Genomic DNA, 22,096 nt, shown 5'->3' on the forward strand with positions numbered 1-22,096 from the left:
AAGACACAAAAGAATACTGAAAGAGCTCAAAAAGTGCAAGAAATGGAATGTGGGGGGTGGTTTCGGGTTTGGGGTTTTTTTCTCTTTTTTTTTTTTTTTTTGCTAAGATACTGAAGGCGGCGCAAACACACAAAAGCAAGCGACTGACACAGTCACCAAACACAGTAGTGCAGTTAAAATCCTAAAGCTTACTACAGTCAGAAAGTTTCAATAACATTTCAATCCTTTATCTAGGATCATAGAAACAGTTGCATTAAGTTTATCAACTCGATTTAAGTAAGGCAGTGAGAACTATACTAGAAAAACAAGAAAAGCAGCTTGCTCTGTGCCAGATGGGTCCAAGTTACACAGTGACCTTATTTAAACTGAAACTTCAGTTGGATGACATCCTTTCCGACAGCATATGCAAACCGTATTCCTTATTAGCCTGAGATTTTTTTTCCAGTCTCAGGGTAGCGCTAAGAATTTTATTTACATTGATTGCAGTTTAGTATTTTTTGTAAACTGCTTTAGGCAGAGCTGAAGTTTTAAGGCCCTGGGGTTTTACTCTGTGCTCCCAGCCTGCAAGGAAATATTGACTTTTTTTTTTTACCTTTTTTTTTCTTTTTTTTTTTTTTTGTCTGGATGATTTTGTTTTAGAAGCTGTTAATACTTCTCTACCATCACAATAAACAGCACCAATTTTGCTTCTATCAAAGGAAGTACATTAGAAGGCTAAAATTTTATGCCATTCAGAGAATTTCGGAATAAACCTTTAGTTATTTTTCTTACTTTTTTTAAGTATGTGGTTCATTATAGTCTCTCAAAAGCTTCTTATGTGGCAAAGACCTTCCTAAATTTGGAGCATCCAATCAGTAAAAAAGCTAAAATCTGCAAAAATATAGAACGCATTTGTTTTACAAAACGAAAGAAATATCAGCTAAAACACTTTTCTTCATTAGAGACAAAGAGCAGGAAGTTCGGATTCATATTTTAGGTCAAGCCACTTTACAAGAGCTTGCTCCAGAAGAAACTTCTGCACTATGTCTGTAACACTTACAAAAACTAACACATGAAAATTAACCATGACTGGGGAATCCTTCATTCAAGTGTAAAAAAAAAAAAGGGGGGGAATTTAAAGGAACCTTGAAAGAAAACAACAAGAAAAGAAAAGGACAGAAGAAGAAAAAATAATTACCAACCTTCTATGTAATAAAATTCTGTTTCTCACCAGCACCTTCTATAAATAAGGCTGACTAGTTTCACTAAACAATATTTCTATATATTGTACTTCTACTTTTATAGCAACTTACTTCTTCATTAACAAGGAAAAAAAAAGAATCAAAGCATTTCCCTCAATACTGCAAGATGATTACGAATAATGGAATTACATTTCAAATCTGCAATCACACATCGGGCTGCAGATTTTTTCTAACCATTGATTCATTTGGCTGTATATTAAAAAAAAAAGAAAATGTAATATCACAATACTTTTCAATATAGGTCAGTACTGACCCTAGCTTATGGGCCGTCTAAGGTTTCTCCTATACTGCAGTTGCAACACCACTTGAATTGATTTTCTCTGCAATGACAGCTCCAGTCAGACTGGCACCATGGCAGTCTACCAACACATCTCATTACTATGCTAGGCAAATGACAGCAGCTGGTGTCATATTATAAAGGTGTTTTCAACAATGAAAACACAGCCCCTCAATCTTCAAGGCAACACTAAATCGTTTAGACGGTATCATTTTTCTGTTAAGAGCATTATTTTTGGACAAAGACCACTTTAAAGTTTGAAATTGCCCTACTTTTTAAATAACTAACGACCTCCTAACATTTTTAAATCACTTTATTATCCCACCTACTTTGTTTGGAAGTACTTGTTGCCAGGTAACAGTTTAGCAGCCATTTTCAAGGGCTGGAAATTTATTTTGCGTGTGTAATATATATATTTAAACACACACACACACACGTACGGAATGTGTGTATTTTCTGTGTGTGTGTGTGTGTAGATATATATTCAATGTGTGTCTGACTGAATATCTCTGTGTGTGTGTAAATATATATATATGCACGTGTGTGTACATGTACATATACATATATTTGAATGTTTTCAGCATCCTGTACACTTCTGGGAATTTGCACGCCATTCTTTCGCTTGGAAGGCAGTTAGCCGACCCTCATCCAAACGCATATCTAAACCCAGTGTAAAAGGCTACTGCAGTATGGAGACGGATCCGCCGAGCTGCATCACTCCTGGGCCTTGCTGCCCTCCTCCGTTAGCTCTGCCGAGCTCCCCGGCTTGACAGCTGCAGGTTCCTCCAAATTCCCAGAAGCTTCGGAGTCAACTCTGGAGCGCTTGAACCTGCGGTCGGGATACTGGCTGTTGTCAAAAGGCATGCGATGGACACAGAGAACATGGGTCTTCAGATTTCCCTTCTGAGAGGCACTGTACGGGCAGTATCTGCACTGGAAAGGCCTGTGACCTGCGTGACAGACGAGAGTCTGGTTAGGTTTTTATTTTATGTACGCGGCGCCTGCAAACCCGCCCGTTGCACAGCCTGACAAAACCGAACACGCCGGAGTCCCCCCAGCAGAAATCCCTCCTGTTGGATGGAGGACAGTGCCGCGTGTCTTCAGCAAGAATAAGAAATCTGTGGTATTTGCATGACGCCTAGTTAAAAAGCTGCATTTTAAAAATTCTCTGCTTCAGATTTTCTGGAGAAGCGCGGCTATTTCATCTCCCTCCTCAGACCCGGCTGTAAATCCTTCAGCCTGCGATCCAAACTAAACTCTTGTAAATACAGTGCAATCGTGTACAAGACTGCCTTCTTTTACATTTGTTAATTATCTTTTTTATTGAAGTGCAATTCAAGGATGACAGTGTGCAGACCCTTAGTCTAATAAACACACTTTGTCTTTGGGTGGGTTTCTGAGTAAAGGATTGTATGTTTTATTTTAATCACACAGATTACTTTTTAATGGAAAGAAATAATGGATTGAGATAACCAAGGCCTCAAACCTGCAAACATTTACTCCAGTGAGATTACTCCTGTGAGTAAAGATACGCAAGCGCATAACGGGGCCTGAGGTTATCACCTGCTTTAAAATAAAATGTCCAAGCTAGATTAGAAAAGGAATGTTAATGCACAAAATCTGATAGATGCACTTCTTGTGGGTGAAACAGCGACCGACTGCAAAACGAAGGCATGAATGAAAGATATCACTTCTTAGTAAGGCTATCAATATACTCTCCCATATTTTTCAGATTATTGTGACTTTGCATCTCCGTGCTGTGTCTGGTTTTGGAGGTTATGTTTCAGCAATCACATTTCAACCTATGCTGGGAAGTTGTTGATGTGTTTTACTGGAACTTTATGAGCTTTGTCTCTCAAATTAACTTAAACCAGGACCATCTGAGGTCAAATGCGCTTAGCTTGCTTTAATTTGCTCAAATAAATGAATAAATAAATGTGCCAGACCATCTACATAAAGCCAGGATAAGTGAAAAACAATACCCTATCTCCACATTTGAAGAGCGCATTTTCCTTTGCTGTCACGGTACTACCTAGCAGGCATAAAACAGAAGGTGGTGTAGCAGAGGAGGAGGACTATGCTTCCCGCTATGTGGGAAGGGGCTGGGACCATCTCACCTCTATTTTAGGTGGGAATTTAACAGATAAGCAAATAGACGCTTGATGTACACTGGTCCGATGTTACCCATACTGGCGTGGGAATGCTACCGTAGTCCTCCCAGCACAGACGGGAGCCTGGATAACTGCTGGTTTTAACCTCGTGCTGTTGCTGGCACACCAGCATGAGCATCTCTAGCAGACTAAATTCACCTGAGCCAGCATTAGTGCTCCGGGTTGTTCAAATAACTTGCCATTTTTACTGTAACGTCAAAACTACCACTTGAAGGCTGAGTCCTCCAAAACATACTGCTTGCTACCCAGGAGGAAAGAAGTGTTAAGTCCAGTTCACAGTGACCTAAGCCCTATGCCCCAGGACTACAGTCATGTTTCCTTTTTCAAGGATGGAAAGCTCCCCTCCACCCTTTGCTTTTACAAGTAGAAGACTGCCAGAAGTGTGGCCATCCCCGCAAGATGTCCTACGTGCACGTTTATGCATAAATCTTGGGATGGAGTGTGGGTCGATCTTCTAGTTCTCTCCTGGGACAAAGACAGACATTTTCCTCAACAACTTCATAAGGAAAAAGAAATTAAATCTGTAAGCTGCTAATCATTACAAAGTCAAATTCCAGTGGAAAATTTCATAGCAACAGCAATGGAAGAAACCTGCATAGATAATGTTACAGAAATTGGATTGGGCTTTTATAGAAAAATTTCAGTGGGAAGATATGAGGAAATAGTCAACGAAGAAATTGAAGGTGTCCCTAGTGTCTCTTAGACTCAGTTCCAAAATCAATACAGAAGCATAAATATGCTTGAAAAATTTTGAATATAATAGTTTTGAAAACTGGAAGCACTCTCAAAACTGTCCGGGTATGAAGAAGGTCCAGAGAAAGTCTGATTTTCATTGTTTCAGAAAATCTAGAAATATTTGAAAACTCAGAAAAAAAATCTAAGAAAACAATTACATCTCCCCTGTTGTTTGTCAGAGACGGATAAAGTCACCAGAATTCACAGCTGGGTTCTGGACTCTTTCTTTCCTTGTCCTTTTTCTGCCTCCTGGGTAATGCCTCTGACCAGGCAGAGTTAAGGTGTCTGTGGCGTACTCTGCTTGGGGAGGTGCCAAAATGCCTTGGCCAAAGTGGAAGAACTGCTGGGTAAAGGGGAGGGAGACTTGCTCTGTGAAGAACTGAAGTGATTTTTCCCTTTCTCCAAAAGATAAAGACCTGCCACTGTCACATCCACTGAGATGTGAGACTATCTACAGCAGCAACACCAGCTCCCTTCCAGTATTTCCAGTGTTTCATTTGACCATCTGACAACTGGTTCCCTTGCTAAGAACAGAAGACGCCCTGCTAAGTTGTGACAAACGGTACAACTTGCCCTCCAGCGTTATTTACTCTGGTTTTATTGATGCCATGGAAAAAGCAAAAAGATAACCTGTTTATTTGGTCCTTCTCCTGTGCTGCAATGGCCAGTGACTGGATGTACCATAGAAAATATAATGTCCCTGATAACTGCTTGCAGAGCAGCGTGCAGGGAGCACAGACAGAGCGATGGGACTCCAGGAACGAGCAGGCACAACGCGCCCATCAGTCACCCTCTGAACCCCTCAAGCATCATGTAGCACGGAAATACACTGGACAGTTTTAGCCAGAATTGGTACCACTAGCCAACAGTGTGAGACCTCACCAAGCAGCTCTTAACGCTTTGCCCACAGGCAGCTGTCATTAAATGGCCATCCTAACTCTTTCCTGCAAAGAACAACTTCTAAACAAGGAATCCACAAAGCATGGATGGAGCTAACCGCCTCACATGTGCCAGACTAAAAGCGAACTCTTTCTGCCCACCACCGAACCAAGTTCAAACCCCTGCAATTCCATACAGAGAATGTCATTTATTAATTCAATGCACTTTAATAAATCAGACAATATAAAGTGCACCTACAAGGATTCAGTTCTGCGTTGCCTCCCCCACAACTTACTTTTTCAGGCCATCAAAATTTCACATCACTGCCTTGTGAAAAGTAAGTACACAATAAGTTAATTTGTATTGTCACTATGCAGTACAACTGTGGTAAAGAGCACATTCATTTTTAATCCGGTATGAATAATATATAAATATGTATACAGAGTGAGGGTCATAGGAAAGCAAGCGGTACATTGTTTACAGCAGAAGTAGTACAAAAACTAGAGATTATTCTCACTTGCAAAGATAACAATATCTGCAATTTGCTTGTAACTAAGGGGTGAAGGAAAATGCCCATTTCTCTTAGGTATCCTATCCATTAATTTTAGCTCAAAAACTTGTTGTGGGCAGCAGGCTCTTAAAATAACCCTTCCCAGATAAGTTGGCAATAAATTTATAACGTTTTATCTAGCAGTGGTTGGTAGGTTCTTTCTTAGCAAGCTATAGTTCATATATATTTTACCCACCATATATCTTCCAATAAAATTATATGAAAGCCCTTTAAAAAAAAGAGAAATCTTCCTGATAGTTCAGGAGATAATGTGTAATGCATTGCATTTGTAGTAAGGAGAATTAGACTAATACATGGGCCAACAAGGGGGGCAAACTATGGTGCATCTTTCTCCGATTAAAAAGTGAGGATAGAGGACAATGTATTGTTTGCAGCTGAAATAATCCTGTTGTGGAGCAATCTTCTGTGAATTCTGTGACTGAGTGTGTGAAGGGACTTTGTAATCCTCTGGATGGAAGCTGACAGACTAAAGAAATGGAACAGCAGAAAATAACAATAAAAATTAGCTAAAATGACAACAATGGTAGCTGGACTCAAAGAACATATTTAGAAGGTGCAGATTTCCCCAGGAAGGGTGATTACCTCCGGCACCTCCTGAAGCCGGTTCTCTGAAGGTGATCTAAACCTTCTAGGATCAGACCCAGCAATGGCAGGAGTGCTGAGATGACCTAGGCTCATCATCTTCTCTAGTTTTGACTGTACCCTGGAGAGAACAAGGAGTGTGGACGGGAGGTACTTTCTGGTCAGGATGGACAACTTTTCTGTGGGACTGATACTTAGAAAAATCCCTCAACATTTGAAACTAGTCCACCTTTTTAAAAATATATGCTGCTTCTTTTATTTAGGCTTTGAGAAAAAAAAAAAGTTTGTTTTCTTTTCTTTCAAGTTTGTGATCTGATATGTTGCTTTGTGACACGTCATGTCAGCCTGCATCAGTCACATCGCGTTAGGTTTCATAACATGGCATGACTGATGCTGCCCAACATGGTGCGTCAGCTGAACAGAGTCAGAAAACGCAGGTTTTGAGAAAGACATGGATCTCAAAGTCTGGGGTTCAGGACCATTTAAAGGAAAGTATATTTAAAGCAGCAGCCTTGGATTTAAACAAAGCCATTGCCCGTGAATTGCTAAGGATTCAAATACTTGCTAAACCTATTTTCCTTTGTCTTATCTTTAAAACTCAAAATATATTATTGGAACACATAAGAAGTCAATGTCAACGAAGTGTCATTGGGTTACTTACTGTAAACCAAACACTGCTAATAGTTACTAATTTATTAACTTTGATATGGATCCATTATTTAAGATTAGCACAAAGGAATATACAAACAAGAGAGAGAGAGAAAGAATGATGAAGACTAAAGTCTTTTTCATTAAAAAAATCATTTACATGGTCAAGCCACATTAATTCTCCACTTCTAAAAATACTTGATCGGCATCCAAATTCTATAAAAATTTCCACAAAGAAACATCTTATTTTTGTGGTATTACAAGCACATATGTAGGGGTTTGCACTAAAACGTAAAAATGGGCATTGGACTAGTCACATGAATAAGATCAGGAATTTATTCCAGATTGTTAAAAGTGTACTAATCACAGCAAAATCATGGCTTTCTCCCAAAGCAGCAAGAAAACGGCAATTTGAAAGAAAAATGCCAATAATACATCACACACAAGCCGTCTGTTGTCCCCACTACACCACTTTTTATTGTATTGCATATGTGTACATATATACACACAGATACATGCATACAGACACACAGACACACAATTTAATGCATAAATTTAGGGAAAAGGCAGAAGAGCAATAAAATGATGAACAGAAGACAAATGCTGTGCAATGTACTATAAATTATAATTAAGTCCTGAATAAAATGTGTTTCTTAGATATGACATTTGTTCCCTTAAAATGCAAAAATGGCCATGATTATCTGACAGAATGTTTTTCGTTAGATGGCCAATGGCTATAGCACTTACTGCAATGCAATATGGCAAACTCATTTCAGATTTCTTTGCCTGGTTTAAGAATATCCTTTTGGTGAAAATCAAAAATAACACCAATTACCTCCTTAAAACAAATCAATTACTCCCTCACTAAGAAATATTTGAAAAGCCTCAAAGGTTTGAATTTCTTGGAGGCAAATCTCTTTAGTTGAGATGTTGGACACTGAAGGTTTGGACTTGACCTCTCGGGCTGCTGTAGCAAACCCAAACGGCCAGGACCACCTCCAGCCACGACCAGGCACTCTTGCAGGACCAGCTGCAGTGGCTTAGGATGGATGGCCACTGCCTCCTGCACCGAGATGCTCAGTCCCACAACGTTGCTGGTGGAACGGTCCGTGTAATCACACATCTGCTGCAGTGCAAAGTCAGCAAGCCACATTCAAACCTTCAGTGAGCCTGGACCTCCTCGGGAAGAGACGCTTTAAATCTTTTTTCCTACACAAGCTTGTATTTGAGGTACAACCGTCTTTAAACAGATGAAGTGCGTGTTGCCTCAGAAGTAACAGCAGGCAGTGATGGCCGTATGCTTTCTGTGTAGGAAGAAAGACTCTTGGAGCGTTTCCCGTTCTCTGGCAGTGACTACTGGGCTGAACTCATGGCTTTCTCAGACCACAGCCTCCGGGTCCCAGGCATCTTGGTGAACACTGCCATTTTAAAGTAACGCTATTATAGCATAATAACAAGCATTTGCAAAGGGAGAACTATTTTCATTTAAATCTTGGCTAGTGCGATTTCCTTTTTTTAACGTATAAATTTTCATAAATACATTTACTATCCACAGCAAACATCCCAAGTACTGTATGCATTACCCAGGAGAGCAGAATGGCTCTAAAGCAGCCATTCTGATCTGGAGCATAACAGTATGGATGGGAAAATGCTGAATAAATATATTCGTCCAATAGACAATAATGGCTCTGATTGAGCCATTCCACTTTATTGGTCTCAAAATATGCATTTTATGAAACTCCCAAAATACCAGACAGATTAAAGTACATCCAATCAGGTCCATACATGTAATAAAAGTTTTTATAAAACAATTGAAAAGTATATGTTTATTTACACACAGGTCCAGGACCAACCAAGGTGGTCTTCTGGGAAAATTACAATATTCTGTGAAGTTTGTATGTTTATTGGATTACAAAAAAGGAAATTAAATTTTAAAAACTCTCTATTTCATGTTGACCAGGAAAAGCCATAAAAACGCAAAGCCTTGTCTGAGGCTTTTCTGATGGTTTACTGTAGAAGTATATACAAAAGAAGCATGAGAATCTGCATTTTAGGAAGGTCTGGGAACATTTTCACCTACCAAAGCTAAGGCTTTGGGTTATGTGTTTCCCATGGGACACCTAAAGCTGTGGCAGCCCCCTGATCACCCTCCATTCGACTGGATTCCTTCATTACCAAGCTCAATCCTGCAAATAGTCCTAAGAGTAATCACAGGAATTGTTCATGATAAGAGGCACCAGACGAGTTACCTAGATCCCCCCTTGTTAATACAGAGCAGACGCTTCCAGGGGCAGCTCAGGTCCGAACACGTGAACTGCCACCTGGAAGAGTCTTTCTTTTGCTGTGGGTTACAGGAAAGATCTTAATTAGGGCAGGATAAGTTTGGGGTAAAGACCCAGCTCGTGGCAAAACACGGCCACCAGCTTGATCCTAAATAAATGCATTAAGGACGTTTGGAAAAATTACCCAAAAACTAGTAGGGCTTATCCACCTGTGAAGTCTACAGTGGCAGGTTAGCGATCCAGAAGGAATCCCCTGTAGGGATTAACGTGGTGTACAGCACCGTCCTGAGGCCAGCACCCATGTTCAAGCCACCACGTGGCACCGTGGCCCTGGTGTTTTGCTGAGACGGACATTCGGTCTACAGGCGTCTGCAATAGCAGGGTGGCAAATGACTGAACCATCATTGGCTGCAGAAGAGCTGGAGAATGAAAAGACCTAATCTGTAACTAATTTGTTTCAAGGATTTTTACTTTAAAAAAGTAAAAAGTAAAAACTTTGATCCATTCATTGGATCAAATTAAACCCTCAGATACCTACATGGCTTTTCTGAAATGTAATCAAAGGTGGAGTCTGCTCTTGATTTAGTATATTATACAGTGCTTGGTGTTTCTGAATAGGTATTTCAACTTGCTGATGAGTACACTAAAGGGTTTAATGATGACAGGGAAAAGCAAAAGTTGATGCTACACTTTGTCTTTAACACATATTATTAAAAGATTAAGTTAATCTCACACATTCCCCCTAAAATAAAAGCTGCACTTAAAGTAGCAGTTCAATTCCTGTCTCAAAAGGTTACAATCACTAATTACCACACACTAAATTTTCCTTTAAAAGCAAAAGAAGAAAAAAAGCCCCACCAACAAACCAACCCTGCTATGTAAAACAGCCCAAGGTAGATTAGTATGACACAGAGGCTAACAGCCACCCGGACACTCGTGATAAACAAGTAGAAAATTCTACCACTGTCCTTCATGCACATGCTTTTAACTTACTAAACAAGTCAGTCACAAAATTATGGAAAACATCACTAATTTAACACTTGTTACCTTTGTTATATAGAACATAGAAATTGTAATTATTTGGAGGTAGACTGAGGAACTTGTTAGCACTCTGCAGTGCACTAAATACAAGCAAATTACAAAATGGCTAGTGAAGTCACTGATGGTAGAACGGAGACTTGCAATTCCTGGGAAAACAAACATTTCCCATTTCTTGCAGAGCTGATAAAATAACAAGATTACTCAGCTCCAGACACTTAGCACAGAATTTGTTTCTTTTTCAGAAGAGTAAGCTTTTAATACAGGAACTTTTGATTTAGAAGGGAAACGGATCTTTTCTTTGAAAAAAGGAAAAGCATCAGCAGAATAGCTGAAAAGGTCCTCCTAAACAAATATTAAACATTATGTGAACCTTGTAAAACAAAAATTCTGAAAAAACAGCTGAAGACTGCTTTCTAAGGACCTGTGTATTTCAGACCACTGCCGGCGGGTGCATCCGCCCGTCACGGCGCAGCACCCCGTGCACGACGGCACACCAGTTTGGGTTTTGACATGACAACATGAGTTACGAGCCCGGTGCCTCAGCGGGCTCCAAACGAGGTTAGTGGGAATGCTGTCATTGATTGAGCTTGAAATGCCAGACTATCATTGTCCCATGCTTTGTGAAATTTAATTACATTTAATTTTTCATATTTATTTACTTTGGTTTATACACATAAGTAGAGGACAGAGTTTTTATCAAGGGCACTACGTACCTGTTGTAAAGAGCGGGCCACCTCTGACTAAATTCATGATGGCAATGGTTACGGCAATTTATAAATTCCTCAATCATAATCCCTTTCGTAATCCTAAACTCACAACAGCTTGGCCAAAAATATAAGCATGCATCTCCAGCCATGCCCCCCACTCCAGTACCAGTTCTTGTTCTCCCAAAGCCCGGAGGCAAAGCCGGCACATCCCTTCATCTCTGCAGCCTGGGCCCCTCCGCACGAGAGGAGAGAGGTACCCAAGCCCAGGGGGTAAGTGAGTTATAGCCCTCTGACAGCCTTCTCTTTCTCTTATGCTTTGGGGAACCAAGTACACTGCAGCTAAGGAAACGTATTTCGAAGGTAAGTGGCAGGCTTTTCTTTAATACTAACTATCCCTGAGTTCTTCTGATTATAAAAATTACATGTTCAGAGTCCCACCTTTGCCTTTACTTACATATTTCAATTAATTGTTATGTCTATTCACTCCTTTACTTGTTTTAATCATGTCAATAACATTACATTCCCATTCTAACCCCCTTGAGCAAAATATTTCAGTTTTCCTACTAGGTCATTCACAAGTTTTCTGTCTAATGTTCTGTCATATTTTTTAATTGTCTCAGTAAATATTTATTATTTCAGGGAGCATTTAGGACTTCTGGAATGATGCTCAATTTGAATTTAATGTACCTATGATTTCCCAGAATAAATGCTGTACTGGTGGCACTGGGATTTTAGTAAAGAGATTGTGCAATTCAGAGGTGCTAATAGGAAAGGCCTTGTCAGTGATGACATTTTGCTACCACATATCCTTTATTCTGCCTAGCGATTCATAAATACAATAGCATTTTCTCTTTCACTCTGGGCAACTGTCTTGAGCTTATTTATTTTATTTGGTGGAATGGAATTTAAAAAATCCCATAGTCAGCTTTCTAAATTTTTCCTGCCCACATTTCAATGTGTCATATCCTCAGTTGGTGTTGAACAGGACAGCCAGGCAGCCTGCGCCATGCAAAGACCTGTCCCTCTATACACAGGCAGGTAAGGATCGGGAGTCTCCCCATCAGTCCCGTGGTCCACAAATCACCTAAATGGGAAGGGATGGAATTATCCACGTGCTATAACGTTTGTTGAAGTGGGACCCTAAGCTAGAATAATTGTTTTCTGCATGTATGATGTCACTTAGGCTAAGCATGTTCTCCTTTAATTTTAGTTGTTGCTTTGTTACATAACTGGGGTAATTTAGATGGTATTTTGTTACATTATAACTTGACATGTACCTCATGATTCTCTATCTACAATGACATGTTAGTAAAGAGACTGAGGAAAAACAAAACACTTTAAGTAAATAAATATCCAGCTCACTAATAGCTAATATTTCAAATTATCCACGAGTAGCTCACAACCCCACTAATCATTCCGCTAAAACATTACTATTATCTGTTTATGGGATTTTGTGAGTGTAGTTCACAGAACAACTCATTATCGGCAATGCTGCAGCATTATGTGCCATCACTGCACTGAATTACCACGAGCACAGCCTGAGTGGGGACTCACAGCAACCCACCTCTCATCAGGCGCATTTCCTACATAGGGGTACATATAGCTAATGTGTCTGTAAAAAAAATACCTATTTTTATCATATCCCATTCAACAAATCGGGAGCTGAAGCAGTAAAAATTAAAAGGCTGCAAAGAATAAATTAGGCATTAACTTTGCAGGACCTCTCCCTCTGGAAACTACTGTTGATGTCTCAGGAAAAGTGTCTTTTTTATTAAGTCACAAAGGAAATGCTTTTTCCCCTTCTCCTTTTCTTTTCTATAAAAGGCTCTCTAAAATGAAAGGTGTCAGACTTTGCTTTTTCTTCTTGGCATGATCCAGAATGTATGGCTGAGGAATGACAGATGTCTGCAACCAGCTGCAATGAAGCATGCTAAAGTTTCAGTCTAATCCACTTATTTCACTGCAGTCACGTAAACCAAAACAAATGGGCAGTGCCTTACATTATAAAAACACAGCAGCATTACTTTGTTGCATAATGTAGCTGATACGCCATCTTTTTATCATTTTTCCTACTGCAGAAAGAATTCACCTCTTTATTAAAAACAGCCCCTGAAAGTTCTCCCGTTCTGCTCGCCTCTATTTTTTTCTTTTAGTGTCACAGCAGTCTTGCTATGCCCCATGCATTACTCAATATGCTGCTATTATAAAAACACCGTAATATTTTTCTAGGGAAGACTGCTTTTGTTTTTAAAAGCACGATCTGATTCAAAAGCCACAGGGCCTGATTCTGTTCTCACATCCTTGTTACAAGCCCACGTTTTGAACTGATCTGCGCTGCTCTGAATGAGGTCAGGATTGGACCCACCATCAAATTGGTACATGGTTGGGCTGTATAACAAGTGCACCAAGCACTTACCCTTAATGGGCAAAAAACCCCATGTTTCTGCTTTTTACTGATCAAACTGGAAATGTCAGCGGAGACGCAACTAATAACCTTAATCTACTCGACTAACCTCATTCAAAAAAAACCCCGTTTTAATGAGGAGGAAGAGCCTTTGCTGATGTGTTTACCAAAGCTCCTGAAAGCCCCCCCCCCATTTCGTTATGCCAGAGGGAGTATAACCTAAGTGAACATGGCATCGCTTCCTGGGAAGGGAGACCCTGCCTCACTCCAAGATGTAGTGCAGCAACCTTTTGAACCCTCCCTCCTTTAATCCTTGTACGGAAAGGGAAAGGATGAGGAGTCATGTGGCTCCCTCCCCGCCAGCAGTTTCAACAGCTGGGAAGCACTCTTTCAGTGCAATTCATAAAAAAAGATGTGTTGGATTTCGCCTGTGGCAGAATGGTGTACAATTTCTGGCCCTTCAGGCTGAAACAATAAATGCAAAGAGGAAAATTTGAGATTTCCCCCCTTAAACTTCCCACAACAACCTCAGCAAAACCACATGACTTGTCTTGTACAATCTCCCTGGTGTTTTCAGTGCTACTTTGGCAGGAAATCAGAATTACTGTTATATAAATTCCATCTGATGCCAGAGCTACCATCTGTGAGTAAAACTGCTTCACCTACGTCTGCCGGCAAAGCCACTCTCCCAGAGACAAGGGAGAAGGGGAAAAAAAATTTGATTAATTTGCAGAATGCTTGTGATTTGCTCATATATTATTATAACTGCTCATCAGCACATGACAAATTCCCAGCACTCCGCACAGGAACCCGTTCAGTTTCAGCAGTTTTTTGCGTCGGCACCTGACAGACTGCAGAGCCACTAATGACTTTCAGATGCTTACAAACAGTAATTCTATCTTCAGAATAAAAAGAAAAATCCGTAGGAAGAAAAGAGTAGAGTTAGTCTATTCCATTTCCTTCCTGTATATCAACATGATTTAACTCTTCGGGGCGGCAGCGGTTCCAGGATCACAACACGGCTGCTCCTTGCCTGTAAAAGACAAAGACTGCCAATCTCAGGGGGAAAGGTGGAAGCAAAAGCCGGTCTCCGAAGGCTTTCGCTACACCAGCTCCACAGAGAGCCAGATACAAAGCAGGTAGCCTAGGAAAAGGCACACCTACCCCGCAGTACTGAAATAAAATACATGCTCTCCCCAGCGCTCCCAAATTCCATATCTATTTTCCTATTTTAATACCTTCTGATAACCTTTTGCATTTTCAGGGAACACATCTGCTTCCTAACTGCAGCCGAAATGTTTTTTCCCCCTTTAAAACTATGATTATGCTTTCTGAAGCACTGTCTGTGTGCTTGATTGCCTGTTTTAGATTAGAGATTTTAGCAAGGAAACAAAGACTTCGGAGTGCACATCAGTCCTGCATATGAGAAACCACAGAAGGAATAAGCAATAAAATGTGATGCACCATCTGTCCACAAACAATAACCTGGATGTTCTGAAGGCTTACAAATTATTTAGCACACAACCTCACCGAATTATAGGACCCTTAAATAGAGCAATAGACTGGGAATGAGAACCTCTTTGATGTCCTTTTGTTGTTTGGGTTTTTTTTTCCCCCCAACTCAGTCCTCAATTGATTGCTAACAGTTGAGGTATTTCTCAATGACTATTGGAGCAAGTTGATTTTTATTAAGTAGCTCTCCATAGAATATTTTGCCACAGATTTGAACAGTGGGGTATACGCTGCCTCTCTGGCCCTAGCCTGCTGCAAACAGATTGTTAATCAAAAGACAGTCTAAAAGAATAGTCAGTTGGGAAATTCAGTCCTAAGGGCAAAATGCTGCCCTCAGTACTCATGCGCAACTCCCACTGGCTTCCATGGGAGCTCACGGGAACGCTCAATGAGGAATTTGACTTTATTAAGTACTAGAAGGTTTCTGACTGGACTCTTGTGGAACAAATCTCTAATAAAGAATCAGATTTTATTTTTTATTTTTTTTTCCAAATTGTATCCTGCTCCAATTAAAAATAAAATGACATTTTTCTTAGCTTTCATGCTGAAGCACAGTGATCTTGCATGCAAAACACATTAGCAACTGAGCACGCTCCAGGTACTGTAAACTGGAGTATGTCAAAGCTACTGGATCCCTAGACAAACCTGGCATCCCTTGGCAATGTGCACGTATACCAAAATCAAGACATTCAGAGACCTGCGTTTGGGATAGAGGATTTTGGTTCACCATATTTAACGGTGAGATCACGTTAAAAAAACCAACCAAGCAAACATAAAAATTATTTTTTTTTAATATGCAGTGAATTGCAGAATTTCTAGATCTACTGTTTCATTCAACCTTGTCTCTACATTATAAATTCCTGAGTTTTTAGTGAACACTAGCATTTGTTTTTTCCAGTTGAAGCATACCTCTAAACCCATACTCTGAAATAAATCAGCATCCCTAAAAGCCACCCACTTCATTTTAAAAAGGAAGAGCTTTGCTACCATTTATTAACAACCTGCCCTAAATATTTCTTATACTTTGGTTTCCACAGATTTTTTTCTGCAGGTTTTCTTAACACAACGTTTCCCACGCCAGCTCTCAGCTAACAAACATCCAGACCCACCTACCTAAGGTCTTCTTAGTGTGCCCTTTACTCTTTCGTCTAGATGGCAGATCAAAATTCAAATAAAAATAGATATTAGAAGACAGCGGACTTTTTTTTTTATCATATTCTCTTTGACAAACAGGGGCCAAGAGGGAGGTAACTATAATTAACTTTAGATGTGCCTAATGTAACTCCATTATCATTGATGAGTCTTATAGAGAGACACGGAGAGAGAAATGTGCCTTCTAGAGTTTCATTGTGGAGCCAGCACTATTAAAGAATATTTCAGTATTTAGGCCCTGATTCAGCAAATTGCTGAAGGTTATGCATACTATAAAGCCTGTAAGTCATCCCACAGACTTGTGTGGGAATGCACACGTGCTTACACAAGACACGAGCGTAAGCTGTCTCCGAGCTGGGGCCTCGTAGCCTAACCCGTACTTACAAAGATTCATAAGAGAGACATGAAAATTTGCCTGGGGCTAAAAGCTGGCACATTACATTGTTTCATTTTGAATCCATGCTCCTTTTGTATTTATTTTTGCGTTTATTTTTATGTGGTATTCGCTCCCAGTGTGAAAGGGACAGATGGCCCCGAGGGTGCTGGGTGTACAAGGGGCCACCAGCCCATCACCCGCAGAGGTGCACCCACAGCGCTGTCCTGGCCACCACCCGCCTGCAGGCTGGAGCCCCCTTGGCCAGCGAGAGGCCACCAGCCGCTAATTGGGAGGGTGGTGATTTTAGCATCACTATGGGTCACCCAGAGCTGGCTGGTTGCTGCGGTGCGCGCAGACCAATAATCAACACCCAGAGCTGAGGGGTGGCTTTACCTCTTACCCATGTCCCTAAAGCCAAGCATTGCCACCCAGCAAAGGGCACATGATGAACATGCAACAAATCCATCAGATGTTAAAGGAAACAAAACCAAAATCCCCTTCCAATAACTTCTGTGGCAGTCAGTACACAGAGGACCAGGCGCTACTGAGGATTTTATTTTGAATAAAATTGTAGAAGTCCAAGATATTGAAGTTGCCATGGGCAGTGGGATACAAAGTGTCCATTTAGGATGTTTGGGTATTTTTTTGATGATTTAGACAAAAAGTGATCCATACCTATCTCCGAAGAACTTAAGCCAAACACAGCATGTCAGGTAGCAAAGAGGCAAACGTTCCTGCCATCAGTACCTAGCACACTGAAGCCTTGCTCCAAGCCCTGCTGCCTATGGGAGAGCCACTCAATCTCGTGTAAGCTTCATTGACTTCCATCATCTTCCAGAGAGGAGGTTTACTTATATGAAATCAATGGCAGGCTCCGGGCTTTCAAGCAAACTGATACCCACTTGGGTGTGCCCATGTATAAACCAAAATCATTTTGCAACAAAACTAATGTATACAGTGGTTAGAGAGGGCCAAAATATTTGCCTTCTGGAGAAGCCATGCAATTCCTCTGCTTTCAACAAATAATCTGACCCAGGTAACTTTTCTCTATCTATCGTTATGCTAACCAGAACAGAAAGGTCTATAAATGTACTTAAAGAGACAACTAAAAAAAATTAATCTGTGGTTTAACTTAAAGGTCAACTCAATACATATTGAGAAGTCAACTGAAATTCTGCCATTAAATATAATCACTCCTTCTAGGGTGGTAAATACTGTGTGGAAATACCCATCAGGAGCCAAATTCTGATCTCAGAAGAACACAGGACTGGAGCTGCACGCGGATGGAGGAGAGCAGGGCTGACCTTGCATACAGCGCCCTTCCAGTCTGAGCCTCTGGGTATCAAGACCTAGGCCACTGCAAAAGCTCCTTTAAATTCCATAGGATGTGATTAATATCATGAGATATTAAAAATAAATTAAAAAAAAAAAAATCTGGGTTTCTTTTTGGACTTTTTCCAGCTTTCTGGATTCCTGCTTTCAAGCATTTTCTATAACTCTGAAGGCTAGAGAGTTGCTTTCTTATAAAAAGAAAGGAGAGAGATTTTTCTATAATCACATGGCTACCACGGCGAGAGCCTTTCGGAAATAAGAAACTGCCCCAGCCATCACAGTAAAATCGGGAAAAGCGAGGACAGCCGTAGGGCCCTGAGCCCCCACTCCTGCTTCTTGGCTCTGTGGCAGGCATCCATCCCGAGCCGTTGTTCTACACACAATTGTTCACAACCCCAAACCAGTTTTCCTGTTCTTTAACAGAAAGAAGTAAATTGAATAAGGCTTAACTAGCATTGTATACATGCATAAACTTATTATTTAGATTTTAATATACGGAAGGTACATTATAGGCAGTATCTTCTGAAGTAATGTTAAAGATTTGATATCGGGGGGGCGGGGGGAAGGCACAAAGGTCAGATTTAAATCCTGAAGGTAGCATAAAAAATTTAGATAAAACTGTTTGCATGTATTTTTGTATAGCATGTGTCCTGACAGTGTCACCATCAGCATGAGCTCTAGAATTCATAATCCACTGTGCTATTTTTTAAAATAGTTTGATTTGTTTATTAACTGTGCTTTCCTATTTCCATGAGATATAGACATCGACAGTGAATAGACCTTTTCTAATTGAACTGATAGCTTGAAAGTGAACATGTCCTTGAATTTACACTGAAAGATAGACAGTGATTATTTATAATAAGGGATTTAGTCAACTGCCTTTCCATTTGTACAGCAAGGACTTTATCAACAGACCATGTTTAGGTAAATAGTGCCAAATAAGATAAATTCTGTATTAAAGGACGAATGTCTCGCAGTGTCAGATGTACAAGGAAGAGACATTTGGCTGATGATATGTCCTGTAAGTATAAAAGAGAGTATTAAGATAACACTTTATGCTAGCATTAATACATCAAAGTTCTGGACTGACCTGTTTCATCCAAAGTGAAAGCGAGGATGCTCTTAATTCCTATCTAAGATTAATTTAATTCAGAAGGCATTCAGCCTTATGTCCTGTTTTGCAGCTTTATAAGAATTGCTGGATTTGCAAAACAGCACGGCTGTACGTACGTTAATAAATGGTCTGTATTTGTCTAGCCAGAGTTGAAGCCTTTCTTCAAAAACACACACACGCATACACACACAACTCTGGCTCTGTGAGCTTGCTTTGCCCACAGTATTAGAGCTTAGCTATCTCCTTGCTGAAGGGCCTATTTGTCTGCTTTAAGTGAAATCACTCAATTCTCAAAAGTCAGTGGAGGACTTTGGAAGGGGGAGGGCTGGGAGAGGCCACTCCAAATAAGTTCCATTAATCAAAAGACACAGTCTAATGTAACTAATATTTTACAATTAGAGAAGACAAGATGGAACTAAAAGCCATCTATCTCTCTTACACCACATGATCATCGATTCATAATCAGAAGACTGAGAGTCGCACAAAGATGCATTTACAGGGGCTGGGGGAGGGGGCTTGGTCGGAGCCGGAGATAATGAACACGATGAGAAGGAGCGGCGCTGAAGGCTGGGGAAAGATGACAGAGTGGTTCAATGGTGACGGATGACACGAAGATGAGTACTGATACCTGACAGGCAGCGAATGATGACTGCAGTCCTTTCCCACCATTATGATCCTCAATTATCTTGGTAAGGACTAAGAGGAAAAAAAAAGCCCAAGTGGCTCAGCCCATCCGTTTATTTATAAGCTGGGATAATGCTAGAGTGTGCCAGGCTGCTGGGAAAGGCCACCTTTTCACAATTTGATCAGCACTTTATAGGAGCTGTAGTTTTCATTGTCAGCGCTCATGGGCACAAGGGGAAATGGGTAAAATACAGTACTTGTCCATCTGTTTTGTAATAAAATTCCTAAATCTTCAAAGGGAGTTATTTTTTTTCTTTCACTGCCACCTTCAGGAAAAAAACCAAAACCCTGGGCTGACCAAAAATATAAAAGAGAAAAGAGAAAACTCGCTTTGTATTTGCACGTAGAATTAGCGGGCTGCAGCCTATGCTCCCGAAATTATACGCACAGATTTATCCAAATGTATAATACGCGGTGGGGAACGAGCCAGCGTGAGCAAGAGCCGGAGCTGCAAGGAGTGCAGGAGCAAAGTGAAGGAGAACTTTTAAAGATTCTTCATTGATTTAGGGAATTATTAATAAAAAGGGAAGAAAGTTCGCTCGAGACTGCTTTGTAGTTGCAGAAGATGCCACAGGCTAGCATTTCTATACCAAAGAATATGCCGTTCTGCTACATTATTTATTTTTAAAGACACAGATCTCCTAGCTATGTTGGAGTCATTGCTTTTGAGAAAAAGAAAAACAAATTAAGATTAATGTTCTACACAGCTCCTGATAGCAGTAAATATTTGATCAGAACAATTCACATTTAAATGTTGACATACTAAAAATCGTATTTTGGAAGAAATATTTCTTCTCCATGCTTTAACCATAACTTTCCTTTCCCATCCCCTTCCCCTCCTTGTCCTCTTGGAGAAAAAAAGCCACACAATGTAGCACCATGTTTCCCACCCATGGAAAAAAAAATGAACGAAACCAGGTCAAAACCAGCTCTGCTTTTTAAAAAAAAAAAAAAAAATAAAAATCACATGCACTATACGGGTCACACGTGCTCTGCAGTGTTGCCTGCCTTTTTCCTCTTGTAGCTTTATCCAAAGGAGCGGGCGGCTCAGTTTAGCGACCTGAGGGGCAGCCCCTGAGCCGGCTGCTCGGTGGAGCTGCGCGGCAAAGGGGTCTGCACCGGCAGAGGCGGGCACGGAGGGCTGCCCCGCAGAGCCCCGCTCCCCGCCGTGCCAGGGCACAGACACACAGCAAAGGTGCCATGCTGCACATTTTGGGGTGGCGACAGTCTAGCCCATCACAGCGATGGGTTTACAGGTCTGCCTGCAGCACAACCTGCTAACCAGGGACAGGAACAAACTGGCAAAGAGCCATCTATAGCACCAGCTTCTACGTGCACGAGTGGGCATGAAGAACCAGGTAGGCAACGTGAGCCCAGCTAACACTTAGAGCAGCTTAAATACCAACACATCAGGCTTCATCTGACTCCGTGTACAAACTTCCCATATACTTCTCCGGGCTCCACAGGAGCTGTGTCGTCTGTGGTGGAAGCAAAGCACTCCCTGGGCACACCAGTTCCTGTTGGCCAAGTGGCCTGTAGTAATAAGCATTAAAAGCATTACAGTTCAGCAGGTGCCTCTCATTATCAGAAACATTTAGAGTGGAGGAGTTCTAGATTTTTGCTACATACATAAAACAAAATAATAGATGGGGAAAAAAAACCAATAGCGAGAATTAGCCTAAATATACTTGCAAATGCTTACATCGGTAGTGGCTACCTTAAAGCCCTGAGTGTGCGTTGGACTGCTTGGACATAACGGGCACCGGGGGGTGAGAGTGGCTCCAGCTAGCAACCTCGGTCATCGTGACACATCAGGACATGTGTCCATAGGGCTACATGGGGCACTGTTTGGCTGACGAACAGCATGTCCCCAAAGAAGTGAAAATATACTACGTGACATACGGTACCTTTTATGGAGCTGCTTTTTAATTTTGATGGCTTCCACCCTTACTTTTGCACAGAGAATACACACGCTAGACCGGGTTTGAAAGGAATGCACGGAACGAACCACACTTGTACAAGAAATGCAATACTCGTCTCACAGAGAGCGTGCGCACAACGAGCCGCCTTGCTGGTACAAGACTATAAATATTCCAAGAAGCATTTCCCAGATTTCCATTTAGGAATCCTAATTATGAACAAATGTCCTTAATCTGCCCACTTCAGACACCTGAGATTTAAGACAGGTTGAATCCATGATCATCACCCTAATTAGCCCAAACAAAAGCTCCAGATGTGAGAAGCACGGTTCTAATGTAGGGGTCTTAATAGCAATTGATCAAATATTGTATAGCTATAACTGGTTTTCATAAATAACAGATCCTCAGAAGTGATGATAACTGACACATTATAAAATGCATTTTGTCAGTGATTTTTTGCAAGAGCACG

General features: G+C 40.8%; 1 protein-coding gene across 1 annotated transcript in view; it reads right to left on the bottom strand.

Annotated features, from left to right (window-relative positions):
* Positions 1–2,232: 2,232 nt before the first annotated feature.
* The window catches only part of ZNF536 (zinc finger protein 536), a 250,025-nt gene continuing 230,161 nt past the window's right edge, over positions 2,233–22,096 (bottom strand). Inside the window, exon 6 of the mRNA XM_050904238.1 lies at positions 2,233–2,468. Coding sequence (XP_050760195.1) covers positions 2,233–2,468 — 236 coding nt within the window. The remainder of the gene's footprint in view (positions 2,469–22,096) is intronic.

Source organism: Gymnogyps californianus, chromosome 12 (assembly GCF_018139145.2).
Source record: "Gymnogyps californianus isolate 813 chromosome 12, ASM1813914v2, whole genome shotgun sequence".
NCBI classification, from domain to species: Eukaryota; Metazoa; Chordata; class Aves; order Accipitriformes; family Cathartidae; genus Gymnogyps; species Gymnogyps californianus.